The 12,301-nt window shown below is 43.7% G+C and overlaps 1 protein-coding gene across 1 annotated transcript in view; it reads right to left on the bottom strand.

Annotated features, from left to right (window-relative positions):
* APH1B (aph-1 homolog B, gamma-secretase subunit) overlaps nucleotides 1-12,301 on the bottom strand; it is a 34,664-nt gene that overhangs the window by 6,368 nt on the left and 15,995 nt on the right. Inside the window, exons 3-4 of the mRNA XM_045294954.1 lie at nucleotides 8,123-8,193; nucleotides 7,183-7,305 (exon numbers count right to left, since the gene is read on the bottom strand). Of these exons, the coding sequence (XP_045150889.1) occupies nucleotides 7,183-7,305; nucleotides 8,123-8,193 (194 nt within the window). The remainder of the gene's footprint in view (nucleotides 1-7,182; nucleotides 7,306-8,122; nucleotides 8,194-12,301) is intronic.

Raw genomic sequence — 12,301 nt, 5'->3', positions numbered from 1 at the left:
TTTTTGTTGCTACTTCATCACTGTCATTTTGGCATTGTTATGAATCGGGCGACCCCTGTGAAAGGGTCATTCAACTCCCAAAGGGGTTGCGACCCACAGGTTGAGAACTGCTGCTCTAAGCCCACTCCCAATAGCTTCCAACCTCCACCTCCACTAATTACCTTCCACATTAATTGAGACACTGCTCGATTTAAAGGAATATCTGCATTTAAAAGCAGTCCCCTCTCTAAAGTGAAACTTCAGATCCTTCATAACAAAACACACACAACAACCAATAGAATAAGATAACATTAAAAAGTACAATTTTATAAGGAGAAGTTAATAGATCTTGCTTTGATTTGGGTTTTTTTTTAATTTTTTTATGCAGGACACCAAATAGTCACTTTAAAGAAATCCCTGATCAAAATTAATCTGCCAATGGCTTTTCTCTCACCCAAAGTTGCAAATCCTTTCTTCCCTGTTGGAAGCCAGATTTCTATATTTTCATTTCAAAAGACATGGCTGGGTAGAGGGTTGGAGACCATCTAAACATAACCCAAGTCCTCTGGGTTCAAACTGCTGCCCTTGTGGGCTAGTAGCCCATCACACCACCATCACACTGTGAAGTTCAGTCTCTGAGCGAGTTAGCCTCTCGGGATCTTCCGTATCTCCTTTCTGTTCCGGTGCACTCCTTGTACCAGTGTGCCCGCCTCTTCAAGCCGTGTGCTTTCCTGGGGTCGAAACGGTCCCCCTTCTGTACATGTGAAAGCACGACTCACAATAAACCTTATGCTCAAACTTCATCGAGCTTTATTATTTTAAATACAATAATCACATAAAATTCGCAGCCAATTGAGGCTGAATTTGATGAGCGCACACAGATTTTTCCTGTGGAACTCCTTTTTTCTCAATTGAAAATTTCCTTTGTTATCATTGATTTGGGCCTCTTGGGGGGGGGGGTATGTTTCTGTGCATTTGAAATCCAGGACAGGTGAATCTATAGCGATAGTAACTTAATGCCTTGATTGACAGTTTCTTGGGAAGGATGGCAGAGGAGGTTCAAGGAAAATGGGATGCTAATAACTGCCCACGAAAAGACGAAAATGTCCTAAAATTGATTGTAGTGGTGATTGTATAACTCCTCTTGATATGAATGAACCACTGAATTGTATGATCTGTGGATTATGTGTCAACAAAATGTTTTTGCTTTATTAATTTTAATTTTATTTTATTGGGGGCTCCTACAGCTCTTATCACAATCCATATATATATATATATAATTCATTTTGTCAAACACATCTGCACATATGCTGTCATCATCTTTTTCAGAACATTTTCTTTCTACTAGAGCCCCTGGCATCAGCCTCTCATTTTGCCCCCATGCCCCCTTGATAATTCATAAATTCTTTTTTTTCCCCACACATCTTACACCAACTGCTGTCTCGTTTCACCCACTTTTCTGCTGTCCATCCCCCTGGAATGGGGGCCATATGCTGGTCATTGTGATAGGTTCCCTCTAGTATCACTGCTCCCCTTATTGGTCCCGAGGGGTTTATCTGTTCTGGATTCCGTGTTGCGAGCGCTTATCTGCACCAGTGCACATGTTCTAGTCTAGCCAGATTTGAAAGATAGAATTGGGGTCATGGTAGTGGGGTGGGGGTGGGGGTGGAGCATTAAAGAACTAGAGGAAAGTTGTGTGTTTCATCGGTGCTATACTGCACCCTGACTGGCTCTTCTCTTCCTTGTGACCCTTCTGACAGGGGTGTCCAATTGACTACTGATGGGCTTTGGGTCTCCACTCTGCCCTCCCCTCATTCCCATTGATATGCTTTTTGTTTGTTTGTTTGTTTGTTTGTTTTGGGTCTTTGATGCCTGATACCTGATCCCATCAACACCTCATGATCACACAGGCTGGGGTGCTTCTTCCATGTGGGATTTGAAGCTTCTTAGCTATATGGCCGCTTGCTTATCTTCAAGCCTTTAAGACTCCAGATGCTATAACTTTTAATAGCCAGGCACCATCAGCTTTCTTCACCACATTTGCTTATGTACACATTTGTCTTCCGTGATCGTGTCAGGGAAAGTGAACATCACAGAGTGCCATGTTAGTAGAACAAAGTGTTCTTGTGCTGAGGGCGTACTTGAGGAGACCCAATGTCCATCCACTACCATAATACTTTATAAATAAATAAATAAATAAATATGTGTACATAGATCTATTCCCGTCATTGTATATAAATGCATTTACATATACACATGCCTGTATTTAGACCTCTATAAATGTCACCGTTGTTGTTTTTTTTTTAAAGATATGCAAATTCTTGGAAAGTGCTCTAAGACTTACGGAGTCAGATATAATGGGTGGGGTGGGGGTGCGTGCAGCAGTCAGTGTTTAAACAAGTCCTCAGGTGATCAGGATGCACTCACATGTGAGAACCACTGCTTTGCATACGGGAGAAAGATGGCCGCCTTCGATACTCACCGGGGAAGTTCTGCCCTGGTGGCATCATCAGGTAATTGACAACCAGGGCTCTCTAATCCTGTAAAGGTTTCCAGCCTCAAACCCTGACACAGAGTTGCTATCAGTGGAAATCTATCTGATGGCAGTGGGGTTGGGTGAGGGGGTCTAAAGATCACACAAAAGATACTTGACCAGCACTGTGTGTAGCAACCAAACACTGGGAACAATTCAATGCTCACTGATACATTGTGGATTAATTGTAATGTATTCCCACAACAGAATACTACGATAACAGTATAAACGATAAGATTGAGCAATGGGGGAAAAGGTGGAAAATGCTTAAACTTTACAAATTAATTGAAAAATTTTAAATGAGCTTGTGCCTACAGAAATGTAGCAGTGGTGGTTACAAATAATATATATAAAATATTGTAAGTATTTGAGATTTTTAATATAACAAAAATTTCTAAAGTGTAGAATTCAACATTTATGCTCTAAAGAATGTTGAAACAAAGTCTTGCACAAAAACGTAACAGTTGTTCTTTCACCCTATAGGGGCATATTCGTAGCATACTCGGCCATCCTGGCAGGCTACAGACTATTTTCTTCAAATTTCAACTTGAACATGAAGAAAGCACAAATTTAATCTCTAATTGCCAGCATATTTCCTTATGTTCTCCAAGAAGAATCTTTTAAGCTAACGTTTTATAAAAGCAGCCAATCTCCTATCAAAGGATATAGCGTCTGGGGTCTTAAAAGCTTGAAGGTAAACAAGCGGCCATCTAGCTCAGAAGCAACAAAGCCCACATGGAAGAACACATCAGCCTGTGTGATCACGAGGTGCCAAAGGGATCAGTTATCAGGTGTCAAAGAACAAAAAAATCATATCATTGTGTGCTCACCTCCATGATACGATCGCTGAAGACAAATGGGTACATAAGCAAATGTGGTGAAGAAAGCTGATGGAGCCCGGCTATCAAAAGATATCGCATCTGGGGTCTTAAAGGCTTGAAGGTAAACAAGCAGCCATCTAGCTGAGAAGCAACAAAGCCCACATGGAAGAAGCACACCAGCCTGTGCGATCATGAGGTGTCGAAGAGATCAGGTATAAGGCATCATCAGAACAAAAACAATCTTACCATAGTGAATGATGGGGGGAGTGCAGAGTGGAGACTCAAAGCCCATTTGTAGTAGCGATGAGAAATACAACTTTCCTCTAGTTCCTGGATGCTTCTTCCCACCCCGCACCCCTGCCCCACTGTTGTGATCTGAATTCTACCTTGCGGGTCTGGCTGGACCAGAGGATGTACACTGGTGCAGATGGGAGCTGGAGGTGCAGGAAGTCCAGGGTGGATGATCCCTTCGGGACCAGTGGTGTGAGTGGCAATACTGGGAGGGAGGAGGGAGAATGGGTTAGAGGGAGGGAACCGATTACAAGGATCTATGTGTGACCTCCTCCCTGGAGGACGGACATTAGAGAGCTGGATATGACAAAATAAGCAATTTATAAATTATCAAGGGCTAATGAGGAAGGGGGGAGTGGGGAGGGAAGGGGAAAAAAATGAGGACCTGATGCCGGGGGGCTTAAGTGAAGAGCAAATGTTTTGAGAATGACAAAGGCAATGAATGTACAAATTGTGCTTTACACAACTGATGTATGTGTGGATTGTGATGAGAGTCGTATGAGCTCCTAATAAAATGATTTAAAAAAAAAGCAGCTAATCTCAGTGAAGGGAATTAGCACCATCTAGTGAGAGACACAGGTAGGAAAATAAGTGGGAGCCCTTGTGGAGCAGCAGTTAAGTGCTTGGTAGGAACCAGAAGGTGGGCAGTTCCCCATCAAGGTGCTCCACGGGAGAAAGCTGTGGCAGTCGGCATTTGAAAAGATCGTGGCCTTAGAAACCCGATGGCTTCGCAATTCCATTCTGTCCCATAGTGTAAAACAGAAACAAAAACGGCTGTCAGCTAGTGAATTCCATCTCACGGTGATCCCATGTGTATCAGAGGAGAACTGTTCTTCATAGGATTATTTAGTTATTTATTGGGATCATTTTATTGAGGGCTCTTACAATGCTTATTACAGTCCATACATCAATTATATCAGGCATGTTTGTACATACGTTGCCATCATTCTTTTCTAGAAGTTACTTTCTATTGAGCAGTTGGTATCAGCTCCTCTTCCCCGGCCTACCTCCCCGCATACACAGATAGGGATTTTTAATCACTGGTTTTTCAGAAGTAGGTCACCAGGCCTCTCTTCGGAGGCATCAGAGTGGACTCAGACCTAAAACCTTTTGCACTGTTTGTTAACCCTTCATACCACCCAGGGACTATATGTCTTATTAGGAAATTACTGTCCTGGGTTGCTATGACTTGGAGTCAGCTTCATGGCAGGGAGCTTGAGGACTTTTTGTATTTGAGGACCAGGGAAAATAATCCCAAACCGCTTATGTAGCAGTGTAATCGACAAACTGAAGAGTATATAAACATGGTGGCAGTAACATCTAATTGTTCCAGTTTATTAAATTAAGTGTAATAAACTTCAATCAATTTGAGCAATCTCTACATTCGTCTTTAAGACCTAACATTTCTTCTGTAATCATTTAAGAATCTTGCTAGAAATATTCTATTCATGGAAGTTGACAAGGAAGATAATTTGCTACATTGGAAATACCACAAAAATAGGACCCACACACGCTCCTTGTAGCCAGATCATACCGGGCCTTGGCCTTGCCCTTACCCTGCAGACCGGGAGAGCCACTGAACATTCTGACTGGACAAGATGACTTCGGCGGCTGCATGCAGAGTGGATTCATGTGGAAAGTGCGTCAAGGAAAGAAGATCGGTTAGTTGGAGGCTGTTCGTGGGAATCCAGACAGAAGAGGCCAAGGTCTGAACTGCAGTGGACACAAAGGGCCTGCTGAGAATGCAGACCTTCTGTCCATCCTGCTGAGAATGCGGACCTTCTGTCCATCCTGCTGAGAATGCGGACCTTCTGTCCATCCTACTGAGAATGCGGACCTTCTGTCCATCGGGCTCAGAGACCCGCAAGCATGTGGTCTGACTTCCCACATGGTTTCCATTATCTGGAATGCTTACTGAAGCAGATTTCATTCTTTGACACATTTGTCTTATTCCTCCTCCTTAAAGTTAAGTTCTTTCCTCCTTAAAGTTAAGAAATTTCTTCAGCATCGATGTAAAATAAATGACGACTTCACTGACAGGATCCATGCATGAGGACACTTCTTTCAATGATTTAAGTGTTGTGGTGGTAATAAAAATACAGTGGGTTTCACCTTATTTAAAAAACACAAAAACTTTTCTTAAGCGTTTTAGGAAGCCTTATGGTAACTATGCATATATAACTCCTATGGATTCAAACATGTTCCCCCAGATAATGTGTGTTGTAATTCACACCCTTTGGAATTGATTCATTGAAAATGGGCTGGGTTACACTTGTGATTAGCATCCCATTTGGCTGTGGGTTGTCTTTGCGATGTTAGGAGGCAATATTAGAGTACAGTGCATCTTGAGTTGGTCTTCTTGAGATATTACGATTGGCAGACTAGGCAAGCAGAGATGGGGGAAGCAGAGTTGAAGCCACATGGAAATCATCATCAAGGAACAACACATGGGCCTTCCCTCAGAGCTGAGAGACCAACCCACGCCTAGAATCAGTCCCTAGAAACCACACCCCGAATTCAGGCTTCTAGCTCCCTAAGCAGTGAGAAAATACATCATTTGTTAAAGCCACTCAATGTGCTATTTCTGTTAAAGGTAGCACTGGATTCCTCAGACTTTTTGCTGGTTTAAAACCAGCAATGTCCCTTACTCTGTTTGAAGGGCCTGAAGGGTTGCCTTGTGGTCTGTGTACAGGTTCCACAGGCCCACAATTCAGTGTTCCGGGACTCCCGTTCTTCATAATGTCGGCCAGTCTGTTATAATGCACACAGTCAAGTGCCTTCGCGTAGTCAATAGAACCTGGATAAGTCTGTGCGTATTCACTGCTGTCAGGCAAGACTGGTCTGAGCTCGGCAACGATGTCCCTCATTCCTCGTCCTCTTCTGAATCCAGCTTGAGCTTCTTGCCTCCCTCAATGTCCTGCTGCAATCTTCAAAATTCTCTTCAGCAGCACTTCACGTGCATGAGGCGTCAACGAGACTGTCAGTAATTTGCACCTTCCTCTCTACTATGGATCCAAATAGCGATTGTTTCCAGCTGCTTGGTCAGAAGCTGTTTTACAAATTTCTTGGCCTAGCGTGGGTGCCTCCAGTGCTCACCAGTGTGCTGAAGCATTTTAAGACGTCTTAATAAATACCAAAAAGAGAGGACACAGCCTACAAAAACGGACTTCTAATAATTCATCTCTACAGCAACACTGTGTATAATAAAATAAAAATGGATTTTATGCAAGCTAAATGTCACTCTAAAATTCTACAGTACTTTAATCAAAGTGATTTTCTTAGGTCTAGGTCTTCCAGTTAGGGGTGCCAAACAGTACCTATGCTGCCTTTAGAAGACTCACGATAACTTTGAACTCGTACAGCAGTGAACTCCACTAGGGATGATGGCGGCGACGTTGTCCCAGCTCCTGCCTGACTCACTGCACTGCTTTGGGAGAGCCATTACCTTCTTTTTTTTTTTAGGATTTTTCAATGTCCTTCTCAGGCAACCTCAGTGAACTGTAAACGGCAGTACGGACAGAGCAGACTCCGGAACAGCCACAGCTGCCCAGCACGTACCTGAATTAAGGAAGAACTGGGGAGAGTCTCCATGGATGCCCACTGTGCCTGGCCCCAGGGAGTCCGACAGCGTATTCACAAAGGAAAACACTCCGCTCATAATCCCAAAGCCCAAGCCAGAAACTAAAGAGAAAGAAAAAACAGTGTTAAACCCTTTCTGTGCTGTGATTTCTCTTCACAGTGAGTTTCCAAGACATAGGGAACACTGTTTTATGAAAGCGCATGGTACTTCTGCTGTGGGAGACGCTGGGTTTGAAAGGTGGCATCTGGTGGCGAAGTGATGCCGAAAGTGGGAGAGGAAAGAAAGGTCCACAGGGATGAAGGAGGGAAAGAGACATTCAAGACAGACAGAGGATAAAGCTGAGAGCAATGAAGACATAATGCTAACTCAGGAAAAAAAAAGCATGCGGTTGTATTAACTGCACTAATACCGAGTTCTCCCAGTACAGCTAGCATCGTGGAAGACACCCAGATGGTAACAGAACATCACTTAGAAACTGTTGACTAGAGTGTGCCATTGCTGTGCTGTGCCATGCACTCAACCCCAGCTCGCAGCGATCCCAGGTGACAGAGTAGAACAGGCTCCCAGGGAGGTGGGCTGCCAGGTTCTCGCACCCACTGAGCTGCTGTGTGGGTGCAAACTACCAGCTGTTCAGTTAGCAGTCAAGGGCTTAACCATTTGTGCTCCTTACCTAGCATCCAGACAGGTGAAAATTCCAACTTGATTACCAGTTCATAAACAGAGAAGTGGGTTCAGTTGCGTGTGTGTGTGTGTGTGTGTGTGTGTGTGTGTGTGTGTGTGTAGGGTATTGGAAAGTTTGAAAAAATATACAAATAATTTGTACCCCTACGCCAAGACAGAACAAAATACATGAGATGTATGAAGATACAAGAGCAAGACGGCTAATATTCTTCATGAGAGCACCCAGTTCATCCTTACCATAGGCCAGCAACCGCAGAGAGGGTGCTGCGTCATCCGGATTTATAGCCTTCAAACCTTCATTGGCTCTTCTAGAAGAAAAGGAAAGGTCGTTTTAAAAGAGAAAAGCAGTGAATCAAGAAAATATCCAAGGTACTTCCAATCCAGATGCTTAGCGAGGCTTGTGGTTAGGCTATACACAAAGTCTGAAATCCATTTGAACAAAATGGAGCAAATTTTCAGTTAACCAAAACCCAAACCAAAATTCTCAACTAGCTCCTCTTGCCTTTTTGCTGAGCTGCACACAGAGAAAGGGAAAATCTACCACCAACTACTCTGAGGGAGGAAGAGGGGCTTCCCGCTACCACGAAGTTATAATTTTGGAAACCCAGAGGCTGTCTCCAGGGTCACTGAGTTGGAATCAAAAGCAGAGAGTCACGGGATTTATTACTGCACAGTCCTGTAACTCTCCCTACTTTGTTCCTCTCCTGCCCAGGATAGACTCATTCTTGCCAACCACTGTGCCACTTTCGACTCCACTGGCCCTAAATTCTATTCCTCTTTCAAAGCAGAGTTGAAGTAACAACTTCTCAAAGATGCCACCTTTCCCAATGGTTGGTAACCACTATTTTTCCCTTACTCTTAAATTCCATAACAATGACAGTCTCAACTTGCAGTTGAATAATTAATTATGTGGTCTTTTGATTCTGAAATAGTTTACATGCCTGGTTTATATCTCTATTAGGCTTTGGGGATGTGAGCAGTCTGATACTTTTACTGTAGCCTGCAGAATAAAATGCTACCCACAGAATCAGAGATAAGTGAACATGTGGATCATACATTTCCAAATTTATTTGGCCAACCAGCCCTTTTCAAGGAAAAAAACAACTACTCGGCACTCGCTGGTATTTAAGCACTTTTGTACCCATAATCCAGGGTAAAGTTAGTGGTGGCTGCTTTTGCAGGTTCCCCGGATCCTTCCAGTGCTCCCCAGGGTGTGGTACTGCCTACTTTGGGAGACATGATGTAGAGGGCAGGATAGACTACTACTCAATCAGAAATGATCTTGGGAGGGGTCTTGTCCGTGTTTCCATTATGAGTTTACCAGGCGCCTGCCCCACTCTGACATAGACATGTTAGGAAGGCCAAGTGTGACTAAGTCATTCCATTATGACCAGCATTAGCAATCTGGGGTGGCTTGAAAACCAAGGAATAATATTAAGATCCTGACTCCAAAAAAGTATTTAAATTTATGTACTGGGAAGTATGAGTGGGTAACCGCCCCTGCCCCCCCCCCAAAAAAAACAACAACAACAACAGAAAAAAACTCCACTAGGCAGAACTTTGGTAGTTTGCACCCCCACCCCCACCCACCACTAGGGTAGCATCCAGAAACTCGCTCTGAGTTAGTGCACCCAGTGGCTTCTGTGATGCTGGACGCTATGTCCCTGGTATTTCAAACACCAAAGTGAACATGTTCCAGTAGCGCTTCCAGATTGACAACAGCCTGTGAAGAAGGGATAGGCTATCCACCTTGGAAGAATTAGCCATTGAAAACCTTATGAACGGCAGCTGCACACTGTCAGAATAGATTGCACCAACTTCTTCCATATGAAATTGATCAAACATGCACTCAGGATACACAGATGATTATTGGCAATTGGAATGCAAAATCAGGAAACAAAGAGAAAGAAACAGTAGTTGTTCCTTCTTTGGTGATAGAAATAAAGCTGGAGCTCTTATGATAGAATTTTGCAAGGTGAAGGACTTCTTCATCGCAAATGCCTTTTTCCAAACACACGAATGGCAACTGTACACATGGCTTCTCCCGATGGGACACACAGACAACAACCTGATTGCACCTGTGGGACAAGACGGTGGGGAAGCTGATATCAGCAGTCAGAGCACGCCTGGGCTGCCTGTGGGCAGTGGAAGAAAACGGACCCAATCCACGAGAGCCAGCACATGCCCTTGAGTATGCCCCACGTGCACCCCGAGGACATCAGGCACCGATTTGACTCAATGGACACCGTGGCAGAGGAGCTGATGAGCTGTGGGCTGACATCATGGACGCCATTCATGAAGAAAGCAAAAGCTTATTTAAAAGACAGGGAAGAAAGAGAAGATCAAAACGGATGTCAAAAGAAACTGAAACTTGCTGTTAATTATACAGCAGCTTTGGCAAATGGAAGAAACGAAGTAAAAGAAGTGAAAGAATATTTCAGAGGGCAGTTTGACAAAACAAAGGAATGTGCAAAGAAAATCAAAAGGGAAAAACAGTCAGCATATCTTTTTTTTAAAAGTATTGTGATATATTTATTTATATTATAAATAAGTGAAATTTTCTCTTCAAGCATGGTGCAGCATGGGTAACAGTCTTAATAGGACAACAGTAAACTACATTGCTACATTTTGTGACAGTATGCGTCAAAAGCCAACTTCAGTGCAAAGGTTGAGATAGCTTCTTTCTGACCAGATCAGAAATCCTCGGGGCAGTCTTTGCAAGAGCACAACGAAGATCATCTTCCATAATACACAAGCCTACTTTTGTATGTAGACTTGATAACCAACAAGCTGGAAAACCCTGTTGCACAAAGATATGTTGTTGGAAATGGAAGAAGAAGGCGCAACACAGTCTCACACAGAACAGGATATGACTGCAGACACACTTGATCAGCATATCTTAAGTTAAAAGAACTAAAGAAAAATTCAAGCCTCAAATTGCAATACTAAAACATAATATAGACAAAACACTGAACAATGTAGGAAACATCAGAAGAAGATGGAAGGCATGTACAGTCATGGTACCAAAAAGAACTGGTTGACACGCAACCATTTGAAGAGGAAGCAGATGATCAAGGAAGGAAGAAGTCCAAGTTGCACTGAAAACATCAGCCAAACCAGGTTCCAGGAACCGACAGAATACCAACTGAAATATTTCAACAAGCCAATAAAACACTGGATGTACTTATTTACTTATGCCAAGAAATTTGGGAGACAGCAACCTGACCAACTGAATGGAAGAGATCGATATTTGTGGGATACAGAAGGGTTTTCCCCAGGTTGTCCCCCATATTGTATGCTGGGCCTGGGATGCTGCTTGCTAGTGCATGGTGGGTAACTGTACACTTGGAGGTCAGCTCTTAGAGGTTATTATCTCCCTGAGGGCATCAGCCATCTAGACTAATCAGACCCTATTGTTTGTCCCCCCCTAGGTGGGGCCCACTCCCTGCTGATAAGGATAGTGGATTGCATCCCTGAACAAGAGTCCAGAGACAACATCAAGCCAATTCAAGGAGGACCAAGGTTGGGATGCCATCTTGAATCTAGGGTCCGCCCATCTTGTCACATGTGTACCCTTAGTGCCACCCCTTCTGATTGCATGTACACCCTTAACTTGTCCCCCTCCCATTAGATGTATCCCTATTGTATAACTCCTTCCCATTATGACATAATCAGGGGGGCTTGCACATCCCTGAAAATATACATATGCCTAGATTGGAAATATATTCTCCCTCCCTGATATGATCGCTGAAGACAAACAGGTGCATAAGCAAATGAAGTGAAGAAAGCAGATGGTACCCAGCTATCAAAAGATATAGCGTCTGGCGTCTTAAAGGCTTGAAGGTTGCCAGTCCCAATCCCAACTACGTGTACACCTGCCCCTCCCTACAGAAGAATTTATTTCAGAGGACAGCACTGAATCTGCAGCTCCCAGAGACAGACATGTCTGGTCAGAGCACACGGGAGCAAATGAAGGGGGAGGAAGAGAGTGGAGCACATCCTGGCTCACCAAGCCCTGAGGATGATAGTCCCGCTCAGAGCAGCCAATCCACAGAGAATACCACACGGCCGGCCCCACTATGAGACACAATATCCCTCACTGACCCATAGCTCTGCAGGGGACAACACTGGAGATACAGTATGGGAATTCCGACTGATCTGATCCCCACCACCCCAAGGCAAAACACTAAGGGTGTGGAACAGAACAACATGGGGAAGTCCCCAGGGAATACAGAAAATAGACGTTGGGACCAGGGCTTGGCACCCCAACAGACTGGACTGGAAAACACTCCTAAAGGCCAACAAACAGTCCCTGAACTAACTATAAGCTTTTCTTTCTTGTTGTGTTTTTTGGTTTTTTCTGTCATTGGTTTGTTGTTATTGTTGTTTTGTTGTATATTGTTGCTTTGTTTTGCT

This window comes from Echinops telfairi, unplaced genomic scaffold (assembly GCF_000313985.2).
Source record: "Echinops telfairi isolate 266 unplaced genomic scaffold, ASM31398v2 ScPeMD7_4048;HRSCAF=4782, whole genome shotgun sequence".
Classification (NCBI taxonomy): domain Eukaryota; kingdom Metazoa; phylum Chordata; class Mammalia; order Afrosoricida; family Tenrecidae; genus Echinops; species Echinops telfairi.
This window is presented reverse-complemented; position numbering and strand designations above follow the sequence as displayed.